The 12,997-nt window shown below is 44.8% G+C and overlaps 1 protein-coding gene across 4 annotated transcripts; it reads right to left on the bottom strand.

Moving 5' to 3' along the window:
- Window positions 1–9: 9 nt before the first annotated feature.
- Window positions 10–11,889, bottom strand: MORN4 (MORN repeat containing 4). Of its 4 annotated transcripts, XM_012723620.1 has the most exons (6): window positions 11,453–11,584; window positions 10,478–10,578; window positions 4,265–4,362; window positions 2,700–2,814; window positions 1,954–2,063; window positions 10–1,749 (listed from the first exon to the last, which is right to left on the bottom strand). In XM_012723620.1, exons 3-6 carry the CDS (start codon window positions 4,329–4,331, stop codon window positions 1,601–1,603), a joined length of 441 nt encoding a protein of 146 aa, XP_012579074.1. In that variant the 5' UTR covers window positions 4,332–4,362; window positions 10,478–10,578; window positions 11,453–11,584; the 3' UTR covers window positions 10–1,600. The 4 variants fall into 4 exon arrangements, with proteins under 4 accessions (XP_012579074.1, XP_012579075.1, XP_012579073.1 ...); XM_012723621.1 differs by lacking the exons at window positions 10,478–10,578; window positions 11,453–11,584 and adding an exon at window positions 11,785–11,889; XM_012723619.1 differs by lacking the exon at window positions 10,478–10,578.
- Between the last annotated feature and the right edge of the window lie 1,108 nt (window positions 11,890–12,997).

Genomic DNA, 12,997 nt, shown 5'->3' with positions numbered 1-12,997 from the left:
AAAAAAAAGTTTACAGCACCTGGGAGAAAAGCTTTATTGCCCAGAGCTCACCCATATTGCAGGTATAACAAGAACCTTCCCCTCGGGCCTGTGTAAGGTCATGCATTTAAGGGTGGCAGGCAAACATCTCCTGCTAGTTGAGCTGGAAGAGTGTTACTATCTTTGCTGCAGAGAAGGGGGAACCCAGGCAGGAGGTGACTTGCCTGAAAGAAACCAGCTGGTGCATTAATTCGTCCCAGGACAACAGCAGGAAGTGCTTTAGAATCAGAAAAATGGAGATGAAACCAGCTTGGCACTTACTAGTTTGGGCCACCTGAGCTTATCTAATTAAAAAAAGCCCCTACACGTCAGAGGTTTAGAGAATTAGTTATCATGCAGTAAAGTATGCAGTATCAGTTCCAAAATGTGATTAACTCCTAGAAACAGCAAATGGGTTGATAATTCATCAGGCTGCAGAGCAAGAAAGCCACGGAAAATAGAAGCAGTTCTGGTGATTTGTTTATTCCTCATCAACACCTGTTTCTACAGTACAATTCAGAGACTAAATAGAGGCACACGGCTAGAATTTCCACGACCATCTGCTATTGAGATATTCACTGTGAGGGTAAGGGGCTGGAGGTGTGTGAGGCAGGGTGCAACTGGGCCATAGGTTGCTGGAGGTCTGTGGGAAAACTCTATAGGGATCCCAATAGTCAAGTTCTGATCCCCAGGCCTGACAGCCAAGGTAAAGAGTTACAATGACCCAATGGACAGTGCTCTTTCAGTTTACTAAAGGCCAGGTTGACCTAAAGCCCAAGGGGTCAAGATGGGGCTGGAAGGAACTGTGTTAGCCCTAGCCATCCCTAAGGATTCAGTTCCCTTTATGATGGGGTGTGACGTGGTTCAGTTCTATCTGCCCTTTGCCCTGGAGTAATGACTACGACTTACAAGGTGACTGTTTACATCACTTTTTTTTCTTGACTATTCCTTAAAGGGATCTGTCCTGTGTCTAAGGAATGTGTCTAAGGAAGGAGAGAGGCACAAGTGGGGATTATCTCTGTAATTCAGGTAGGGAAGACAGCCTGCGAAGTGAAGAGCGGGAAACACACTCTTACTGACTCCTTCACCAGGGTAGTATGTAGAGACGATGACCAGTCTGGCAGACAAAGCAGAGGGCCTGGAATCCACAGTAAATGTGGGCCTAGGTGGAGAAACACCCTGGTGGATTTCCACAGGTGTACAGTGTTGCCTCAGCCACCCTTGATCCCTCTATTTCTCCATGGTAGCACAAAGCACTGGCCCTAAATGGGGGCCCTAAGTTGTCCCAAATGTAGGCAGAAATAAGAAATTCTGCGTGGAAGCAGGAAATGACGAAGAAGGCAACGCAGGCCTGCACTGGGTAGCCCACCGGTTAGGAACTGCGCGTCTGACAAGCACAAAAGGAAAAGACAGAACAGGCAGCTCTGCGGCCGGGCCTCACGGCCAGAGTCCTCGGAACTTCTGGGACCAAATCCCTGAACGGTCGCCACTGGCCCTTCGTAAGGCTTCTGCTCTGGGGCACCCTCGTTTCCTCTCACAGGGGGTTCATTGGTTCACCTCCCGCAAACGCCCGTCAGCAGTGTCAGGCCGCCAGGTTTCTGGCCGACTTGGAGGCACTCTGGGCCCGCTGAACCACCGCGGGGCACTTCTCCCGCCGCAGCAGCTTGTTATTCTCGAAGAGACCTTCGTTGCGGGGTATCCCATGAGAACCGTCGGGGAAAGTCAGCAGGCCTGTGGGGAGGGCAGAGAGAACGTGCGTGGGGACTGCAAGGCACTCGTAACCCACCAGAGCAGAGAAGGCGGGAAACGCCCAGCTCCACCGGTAAGTCCACGGTGCTGGCTTTCCCGGCCCTCACTACAGGATGAACCCGGAAACGTGCACTCCCATTCAGGTTATGCCCACCTCAGCCCCGGGTCCGCTGGGCTGAGACTTACCAAAACCATCTACTCTGCCATTTTTAAATTCTCCCTCAAAGGTCATGTTGTCGTGGCGAACAAAGACTCCGACGCCATTAAACTTGCCCTGGGCAAACTCCCCCTCATACCTGCAGAAACACAAGCTGTTAGCCGGTAGCCGGGTGGGAAACGGTCCAGATTAACTCAGTCAAGCAACTACTGATGTGTGTTGTCAGTGTCAAGGTTGGACGTAGATTCATGGTGCCGGCTTCCCTCAGGAGACCCCAGTCTCAAGGAGGTGACATCTGGTGAGAATGCAAGTGGGAGTCTCCCTGGGGGCTTAGGGGTTAAGTCTGAGCGGTATCACCATGAGGGCCAGAGTTTTATCTCCGGCCAGGGAGGTGACCCACATATAGCACAGCAGACCTCTTCTGTCTTGCTCACTGGCCCCCTCAGCAGTGAATCTGCCTGTTCTGCTCCCCTCTCTGTGTCCGGTGACCCACTGTATCTCTGGCTTACACCTCAGTTCTTCTATGCAAAAAAAAAAGTATTATTAAAAAAAGAATGGCAGTGGGGTAGAAGACCATTTGCCTCCTTCATTTCAAATTTTGAATCTATTTAACCACTAAAAAGTGATTTTAATAACCAATAAAAGAAATGTTTACTCATTGCTGCTTTCAGAGGGCCTCGGACAAGCTCAGATTTGACCAGATAAATGACATTACTGTCATTTTTAGATCAGAACCTCCCTAGTGTAGGCTGGGGAAAAGTGATCTAATACCCACCTTGAGCCATCTGAGAAGGTCAGTACCCCAAAGCCATTAAACAATCCATTTTCAAAATGACCCAGGTAGGTGCCACCATCTGCAAACATCAGTTGACCAAAACCATGTCTGCGACCTGAGCAAAGAGAAGGACAGGTGTCAAGTTGGGATGGGGCAGATATGGGGATCCTCTCACTAACACCCCTTACCTTCCATCACCCCACCCTCAAAGGAGAAAAGAGAACAGTATGTTATCCAGAGTTAGGTGCCAGAAAACCTGGCCCCTAGACATTCCCATCTTAAGATCACAACCACCGTATATTTAGTCTCTCTCGGATAAAAAGGCACAAAAAAGTAAACTAGCTAACATTTATTGCACCTTTACTATGTGCCAGGCATTCTCCTATACCCTTTGTATTTATCATCTTTTTTAATCTTCATGACAACCTTATGAGGCAGACACAGTACCCCTATTATTCCCATTTAACAACTGTGGAAACCAATGTACTCATGATCACAGAGCAATTAAGAGCTACAGCTAGAAGGCGAACACAGCAGGCAGCCTCATTCAAGATCCTTACCTAGGTCCTTCAAGACTTACCTAGTTGCCGCTGAGAAAATAGAGGTGCACACTTTAGCTCAAGCTACTGGGAAAACCGAGTAGCCTGACTGGCGGCATTGTTTTGAGCTGTTACATTGATAGGACTGTGCTTACCCACTAAACTACCAGGAAACAGAGCAAGATGCTGGGGGAGCAATAAGATGCTAAGCAGCAAGATGCTGTCTGTATGCTCTTAGTGTGAGGGAGCCCTTCGGTAGATGCCCAGCAGCCTCAGGAAGTCTGTCCTCACAGGACCACATTCAAGGGGACGGCAGGTGTTTGGGAGGCAGGAGAGAAGACCTGGCATGTATGAAGGTCACATCCCATCAGCATAACGTCTCCTCTCAAGCTCAACGACTCTAGCAATGGGATGAGTTGCAGTTGACTGGCACAAGTCCCTCTGGGGTAGTTCCTTGTTTGTCAGGTGACCAGACTGTGTTTCCAAACTGAAATTCATTATACTGCTTCCTGTAGTCTCATGGTTGGAAGAATTTTACTACTTTTGTGAACGGATACTTCCAAGTGTAGTGATATATATCACAGGAATTGTGAGGCCAGGAATGTGATTTGCTCCTGAGCATCTGTCTTAATTTCCAGATCTTCCTGAACTTCTAAATCTTCATTGGAATGAAGTCATGGCAATGAATTCTGTACCTTCTAATTTATGGGCACTTACAACAATTCATTTTATTCTGCCAGGTGTATTAACACTTAAAAAACAATTCCCCAGTAATACCACTAAAGGATAAAAAGCTGTTAAAATACTTAAAATTTTAAAGTTTAACTTATTTCTGGAGGTTGGGTTAACAGTAGCATTTCTAATTGCTTTATGTGTAATTCTCAAACCAAATAAAGGGAAGGCATTATTCAGACTAACACTGGAGTTAGAAATGAAGACTCATGCAGTTGGCTTACATATCCTGACATATCTGTCCTCTGGCCAAATGAAATGTGGATCGTGGGCTGCCCCTAGGGGTACTCTTACCTTCCTTCCACTCCCCACGATATTCCTCTCCACTGGAGTAGGTGAAAGAACCTTTCGTCAGGGTCATGGTGACAGCTTACAGAAGAAAAGGACAAAAACTGCAGAAATGAGCAGAGGGGTATATTGTCACCGATGGCTGGAGGGGAGGAGAGCCCAGCAGCTTTCTAGATAACTTCTCAAGCTTCTAGTCTCATAGGTACATGCTACCTTCAGTGCACCCGACACAAATACCCATTACCCAGTCACCACCACCACCTCTGTCCAGGCAGTCTTATCTTCCTACTAAAAAGTTCTCGACCAGTTCTAATTTTCTGTGGTGTGAAATGTAAATGAATCTACAAATATTTAGTCCATACCTCTTTGTGCTTAGTTGATGTAAAAATAGTCTCTTCCTTCAGTGAGTTTATAATCTAGATAACAAGACTAATATTTGAAAGACTGAATTATACAAGAGGTAACAGAGTTCAGGGGCAAATCGGATGGCAGACATTAGAAAAGACAAGGACCGGGCAGAATTTAAAACAAGCAGTGAAAAACAACAAAGGGCAGCTAACGTTGAGATGATCTGCAGGAAACAGAAGGAATGGACGTCTGAAGAGCAACATAACAGTGGGAGAAGCAGCATAGGAAATACATTTGCCTGGGTACACTCAGCCTAAATTTTAAATCTGAAAATTTAAGTTTCATTCAAATGCCCACCTTTTGTAGAGAGAGAAACAGAAGCTGGGGTTGGTTAAGCTCTGCTCAGCGATGAGGTCGGAACTAACACCCACACTGCCCTTGACAGCAGCTGGTCCTTTCCCCAAGTTACCTGTTTCTCTTTCAGGGCAGGCTGGCTTAAGAACACCTTTGAAAGCTAGACAGGCGCACTTATAGCTGGTAAGGTAGAGAAGAGAAGTTATCAGGGGCTCTGCAAACAGGGGTATAATAGGAAAGCAAGGTTTAAAAAAAGGCAATGGTAACAGGAAGCAAGATGGGTTGGAGCAGAGAAGCCAATGGTTCAGAGAATCGCCCAAGACAGGTGATGTCATCAATTGGGAGACTGAAAATATGCAGGAAGTTTTCTCTGACCCTTCATGCCCTTGCAATATCATCTGTTTGCAGTAGTTTATTCCTCCACCAAATCTGAAAGTTCTGTGACTCGCTGTAGCTCAGCAATGTTAGCAAGGGAGTGTGAGTAACAGCTGGAGAAGCACTTGTACAATGGGTTTGTCCTTTGTTGTTCTGCCTGGTCGTGATGAGCACAGGCTGGTCTGACTGATGACAAGGGACCACCGACTGAGCACAGATGCGTGGCTAAGCTCAGGAGAGACGGAGAAAACTGTTCTTCTGAGCCCAGGCCCAAAATATCGACTCGGAAAAGGATGGGACTAAAGAAATGGTGGTTGTTTTAAGCCTCTTCATTCTGAGGTAGTGGTGTACCCAGCAAAAGCTAGCCGGTACACCTCGGTATGAGATCTTAAGGCCCGAACTAGGGAGATAAAAGTCACGGGAGCACAGGAATGAATAGGCAGACATAGCACAGGAAACCACAATAAGAGATGGAGACTGATGGGGCGTGGCTCCACACGTGATAAAAGGATGTTTATATTCAAGGATATTTGACAAGAAAGGAGTTTGGATACTGCAAATATCATTAAGCTATAAACAGAGGTAGACAGAATCACTTGACAAATTTAAAAAAGCACACTTTCTACTTCTTACTTAGTTGCCTAGATCTAGTCACCTCTTCATCTTCACCAGGTCTAAGCAACACAATGCCTTCTCACGCAGCTGTGACCACAGACGCCTGGGCCCACACCCAGACCTACTGAGCGGGTTTTACACAGTCAGCATCTGGGGACCTGCACTTTTAGGCAGCACGTATTACATTCTTACACTCATTTGAAAGCTTGTGGATTTTACTGCCCTCTGATCTATAAATCACCACTGAGAGGTTCTGCTATTAATAATTAACCTAGAGTCTGACCCTGAGTTCCAACAGCTAAGTGCACCTTCTCTTCAGAGCATTAGGGCCAGACCTGGAGGGCAAGTCCAGGTGGACCTGGGACCAAGAACCAGCTTTCTTTTCCGTTAAGCCCTAGAGGGCCTCAATCACAACCATGTTCACGGTTGTGTGGATGTCTCCACTGTGGAAAATCTGGATGGTGTTACAAAGAGTAGGTTGTACAGTACAAGAGGGACATGGCAGATTTAAATGTCTACCTAAAACAAGATGTACATTATGTTCTTCAAATCTTGGTGGTGAACACTGCTGGGTTATTTTTTCTTCAGATCAGGCAATAATATAAAATCCAACCCTCTTAACTCACACTCACCCCAGAGAAGTTATTGGAAATACCTTCATCCGGTGACTAACACTTATTGATCCTTTTTGTTTGTGTGCTATGTTTTTAAAATACATTAATTCCATCTCACAATTTTATGGGGCGGGTATTATTTCACTTTACAGATGACGACACTGAGGTAGAGAGGGTAAGTTAACTAAGGTCACTCAGCTAAGATGGGCCAGCTACAGTGAGTACCCTCAGAGGCAGCTGGCCTCTGGAAACCACACACTTAAGCACAGCCATATCCTCTCCTGTGTGCTTTCCAGGTTAATAGAGTGGCTGTGTGGACTCTGGTAGCACAAAGATGAGGTTCAGATCCTGCTTCACTGTGTAACCTTGGGAAAGATACTTAAGCATCTCTGAACCTCGTTTTTTCTCATCTACAAAGTGAATATAATGTATACCTATTTCACAGAATTGGCATGTGGGTCAAATTAAGTAATATACATGAATAAGCCTAGAACATTGCCTGACCCTGTCTGACCCTGTCCATTAAATGTAACTTTCTTTTTCCTCCTTCAAAGAGACAGTATAACACACACATCAAGGGCCCTCCCTGGTGGCACTATGAAGCGATCCGCAGCCAAGCGATCTGCAACTTGAGTTCAGCCAGGGAGTTGACCCACTGGTGTGGCAGACCTCTCTGACCCAACCACTGCCCCCCTTAGCAGTGTATTTCAGTAGATCTGCTTCTGCTCCCCACTGTGATTCTGGTGAATCCTGTTACCCTACATACCTCTGGCCTGTACTCTAGTTCTTGTAGAGATAAACAAATATACCTTTTAAAACACACATACGCACACACAAACCTACACACATTTACTTTCCCTACTGGAATTTCTCTAGTCTCACCACAAAAATGCTACCAACATAATTCAAACAAATTTTTTGGGAAAAAAAAGAAGTTTTGACTAATGATATAAGAACTGCAAGTTCCACCCCTCTGTACTTTATCAAAACCTCTGGGCTAGTTCACTTTTGGCTTGTGTCATCATAACAGTGGCTATACATACTGAAAATGGTCAGATGTGAAAATAGCCTGGCCAGAACCTGAGGGCAGGCTCAGCCATACCTTGGAGGCCTTGGCCCTCTTTCACAGCTCTAGTTTCTTCCTGGCTGAGGACAAATGAACCTTGAAGCCATGAGGACAAAGAAGAGCTGAGAATCCCTGGGATCTCAGCCACGTTTTAAACAACACTTACTTCTATCCCAGTTTTGTGAAAGCACTTTAGTCATGGAGTCACGCCACTGATCCCCCCGGGTTTTCTGACTTCTCCAGTTACTAAGGAACCCCAAGTCCAGGGCCTCAAACAGAGTAGATGCTCCAAGATAAGGATCATTTCTTGTCTTAAAGCCCTTCAGCATCTCTGGGGGCTCTTCTCAGACAGGTGATGCTGACACTGGTGTCCAGCCCTGCCCATCAGTCCTCCACAGGGTCAGCATCGGATTTCAGGCTCTTATCGCCAGCCCACCATCTGTGTGTGCTGGGGTGGAGGTCAGCACGGCTCCCTCGCAAATACAACATTACTGAGAGGAAGAGAAGCAGTTTTCCATCAAAACTACAGACGAAAACTCTTTCCAGTGCAGATAGGTGTTTTGATAACTAGACAGCCATGGTCTGGCATTCCCAGAACTAATGAAGGCAGAGTACTAAAAGCTTATGCCACAAATCTGAAGTATTTTATTCCTTCTGAACAAATCAATCTGAAAAACTGTCTCCTAATAAACCTGATGACTAAACCACTATTCTAAAATATAAAAAATCATCGCTGCTACAAGATGAGAAAGGCATTTCCTTTACATGTTTAGCAGTTGCTAACTAGCTTGTCTTTACTCAAAACTTTGGAGTTATTGCGATGCAACTTGAGGACTCAACCTGGCAAAACAGGGTGCAAAAGAGGTGGCCTCTCCTATTTATTTGCTTTTACTCAATGCTGTGTGACATTTCCAAAAGCCTTCTGTCCAAATACCTTCTCACCTTGTTTCATAGGGATCAGAAGGTCTGTTTCTCCAAGTTTGAAGATCACCTATGAACAAAGTAACTCCTCAAATTGTAAAACTGATCACTCTTTGGTACATTATTAGCTCTTGGGGAGTCTGTGAAACATGAAGATATTTGGAAATCTCTTCATACTGCCAAATGTGATGGATTCTATTTTCCAAAGATGTTTCCAAAGATGCAATCATATCTCCTGTCTTAGACATTCTTCTGCAATTGACCTTGCCGTTGCTCCATCACAAGGTGGAGCCTAACGCCTCTCCTTTGAAGCTGGGCAGACTAGTGGTTGCCGATAGTATAGGATGGTGGTCATGGGGCGTTCTGAGATTAAGTCATAAAAGATGATGCAACTTCCAGCTGTTGGCACTCTTGCACTTGGGCCATGAGCCAGCAGATCAAACGAGAAGTCTGCCTACCTTGAGGGATCAACTCTGAGGATGCTGAGTTCCACAGAGCCACCTGTGATGGTCTCCAACTGGCAGTCTTCATCTTTGCATCATCCTAAGCCAGGTACCAGGGCTCAGTGAAGGAACCTATGGATGATTCTAGCCCCCAGCCATTGAGCCTGCATCCTACCTGAGTTAGCATGGAGCAGAAGGATTGTGCCAGGTGCCCTGTCCTAATTACTGACTCACAGAATTCCTGAGCATCTCTGGTTGTTTTGTGCAGCTAAGTTTGGAATAATTTGATATAGAGCAATTATAACTAGACTATCATAGCTCAGCCTAACCTAGCCACCAGCCTTTCCCATTTTGTTTTCATGCTGCAAATTTCCATTCCTTTTTAGCATGTACAAAGTCTATGCTACAAATTTCCATTCCTTTTTCATCTAGAGACAGTTCAGTAAATTTCCTCATCTATTCCCAAGAACATAATCAGAAGTACTAATTAAAGGGAACACAAGGTCTCAGGTCGTGGTTGAACACATTTGACTTAAAGCTTCTGCATATATCCAAATCATTGATATTCTCCCTTGTTGGGACAATGTCAGAATTTTCATTATCCTATTCATGACTTCTGGAATCAGCTGAATAGCCATTGAACAAAAAGGAATTTCATCAGTTACCATGATCATTGTGACAAATCTAATTTAATAAAATATAGCCAGTACTGATAATTTGAAAAACCCAATACTGAAATAGTAAGAAATGAATACAAAATGCAAATTGGTATTTATATCAATTTTTTAAAAAATCTCTTTTCAGATGTAAGAACAAAATGGTGATACCAAAGGGAAGAGACAATGGGGGGTTAAGAGGGGTTAAATGGGTCGGCTGTATGTTGAAGGGAGCAAACCAGACATAGGATGAAGTACAAAATATAGTATTTACAGATGCTAATTTATAATGCTATACACCTAAAACCTAAGTAATGTTATAAACCAATTTTAATTCAGTTAAGAACATTAAAAGAATCTTTTTAAAGGGAAGAGATGGCCTAGGAATTTAGGCTTCAGATATGCATATAGAATCCACTGACAAAGCCAAGATGATTCATGCTTCTAAACAGATACCCACCCTTTCTGCTTTCTTGAAAGGGCTGCAGAAGATCAACCCAAACACTTGTCTACGAAAATTACTATTTTGTCTCTGTAAACCACTACACTATTAGTCTGTACAATAGATTATCTCCCCGCTATCTTTATCTTCTCCTACTCTAGACATTTCCAAGTAGGACTCAGTGATAGGAATGAGAACTTTTGTTTCCATTTCATGTGTTTTCTTTTTAATTTTAGAAATCAATTTTGTTTAAAAAATTATGTATTCATAGTAATCTGTGTCCAAATAAAACAGCTTTTTTGGGGAAAAAATGAACATAAAGGGGAAAAGATGTTCAGTGTAAGGATGCTGTTTGGAGGTAGACACCTTAACTACCCAACAATACCTTTACATTACTCCCAGCCCCCCAACAATCTTCCTCAGAGTATGACAGTCTTATAAAGGGCTTTCTGTTACAAAAAAGGCACTTCTCAGGCTTTCAGAATCCTAAAAAGAAGAAAATAAAGGTTTGATGAACCAAGATTAGATTCGCAAGAAACCTAGAACAAAGAACAAAATGTCCTTTTTAAAAGTATTTTAAATGAAACACTTGAAATAACTTTTATTCCAAGTCTAAGTCTTTTATTGTCTTTCTTTGACTTGAAAAGTAAACATATGCCTCTACTAGATAAAGGTTTTATTTAGGAAGGTTGTGGGCTAGTTAGAATGAAGGAAATCTTGACACTCGAAAAAAGGATTTTTAAGAAAAAAATTGACATTTAAAATAAAAAGATTGGGAGGTGACTGGAACTGCCAGGATATTATTCTATTTCCTGAGAAAGAAAAATGCCTGGGCTGGGTTCTAACTCAGCCGAGTTAGTCCTACTCCTTAGCAGTTTGTAGATGCTAGATTGTAGGGATGTTCTATCAACTAGTTGAAACATCCCATTCCCCAAACCTCCAAGCGAGGCAGAGGCGGGCCCAGTGCAAACAAAGCCCCAGACCGCAGCAAGGCAATACTTCCTTGCCCATATCCCCATACCTTCTCCACCCCGATCTTGCCTCCCAGCACCGCTCCAGCCCTCTTTCCCACGTCTGCTCTCCGCCCGGGCTAGGTCTTCTGCTCACACGCGTCTGCTATTCCATCCCGACGCAGCCTCCAACCACACCGTTAGCTAACCCTGGCGCCGTAAGCTCTCTCAAGATTTGGTCCCTGCGACGGGGACCCGTTCGGGTATGGGGCCTCACGGGCAGCAGCCCTTCGGCCAGCGTGTCCAGGATGGAGTCACGCTCCCCGGCTCCTGCCATCCGTGTGGGCTGCTCAGTCCCTCTTCACCAACCACACTTTTCCGGCCCCTTCCCACCCGCGCTGCCAGCCAACCTGGGCTCGGCCTTTTGGGATGACCTGGTCACGCCCCGACGCGGGGCTCCAGCAGCCCGGACTTCAGCTCAGCCGGGCTCTCCCCTGCTACCTGTCTCTTCACCACCTCCACCAGCGACTGCCCTACTTGACGCCGCCATCCCAGGCAGCCACACGGGGCACAATTCCCGCTGCCTATTGGTTGTTACCTAGGCAACCGGGAGCAACGCCATTCCCCATTGGTCCTGCCCGGGCTCCGCGCCATCTTTGTGCGGGGCGGAGTGTTTCGAGCGCCTGGGGCCAAATATCCGAAAGGGATGGGGCAGAACCCTTGGCTCACCTTGGATACTCACGTAAAGTCTTGCTGGTCCAGAGACTCACCAGCGGAAATGTCAGTCCCGAGCAAAACAATACCTGCGTCAGAAGCATCACTGATCATCAGCTCAAGTGGCTCGGATTCTGTTCCTTTCTCCATAACTATAAATAGCTTCGCGTTTAAGGTCGAATCCAAGCACGGCTTTTAAGGTGCAAATTGTAAATTGTACAAAGTGACGATTGGACTGTGCCACTGTAGCGAAGGAGTGTCAACCTTGCGCTTGCACTGTGTCTTTTAAATTCACTTTGAAGGGACCTTCGCATTCATTGCAGGGATTTGTGCTGTCACAACTCAGATCCTTTGTGTTTAAAATACAGGGCCAGCATTAGGCACCTCCTCTTAAATACCATTGCGTGAAGCAGTGTATCCATATGTTGATACTGTACATTGTGAGTACAATGTGATGCTAGGTTCTGCCAGGTTAGAAAAAGACATTATGACTGTCCTCATGGACATTTAGTATCTAAATGAGAAGAAACGATTCAGGCACATAGAAAAATCCAAGACTATAACCAAATTACTTCTGTGAACTGCAATTTCTGCAGGTTAGGAAACACTACTACCATTTACTACTAATGGCTTACCATTAGGGGATTGAAGAAGAGAGAATTGTTTAATGATGAAGGGGGACAAAATAAGATGCCCTCATATGTGCCATTTTGACATATAGATTATGTTGAGCTGAAGGCAATTTAAGACAGCAGACTCTAGATAAACTTACCTCTTGCTCAGCTGATGTAAAGAATTTAAAAGGTCTGTGCCAGAAAGAATGATTATCAAGGACAATTTTTTTTGTCTAAATGACCTGTCTGCATGTCAGGACAAACATCTAATAACCAAATACTTGGTCTTCTTACTGTCTTATGACTGATCTTCCTCCCCTTTGAAGCACGAAGCCCTTAGCCCCATTTGACTCTGGATGGCAAATAAACTTCAATTGTCAACTTGCCCTTGAGTTTCACATCTTTGAGCTTTCATATATATATATATAGATATATTTGCTTTCTCCTGTTAATGTCTCATATCAATTTAATTATTAAATACAGCCCAAAAACTGAGGAGGAAGGAGTGGATGAGTGCGAACGCGAAGATTAGATTGCTCCGATTTCAGTGAGCACTCAAACCAGCGACTGTTTAGGTAGTTACTTTATTGAAGCACTCAACCACCAGTCAGCCATTGCGCTAAGGGC

Source organism: Condylura cristata, unplaced genomic scaffold (genome assembly GCF_000260355.1).
Source record: "Condylura cristata isolate star-nosed mole 26May11 unplaced genomic scaffold, ConCri1.0 scaffold00011, whole genome shotgun sequence".
NCBI lineage: Eukaryota > Metazoa > Chordata > Mammalia > Eulipotyphla > Talpidae > Condylura > Condylura cristata.
Note: the sequence above shows the minus strand (reverse complement) of the source record. Positions and strands in the feature narration are given on the sequence as shown.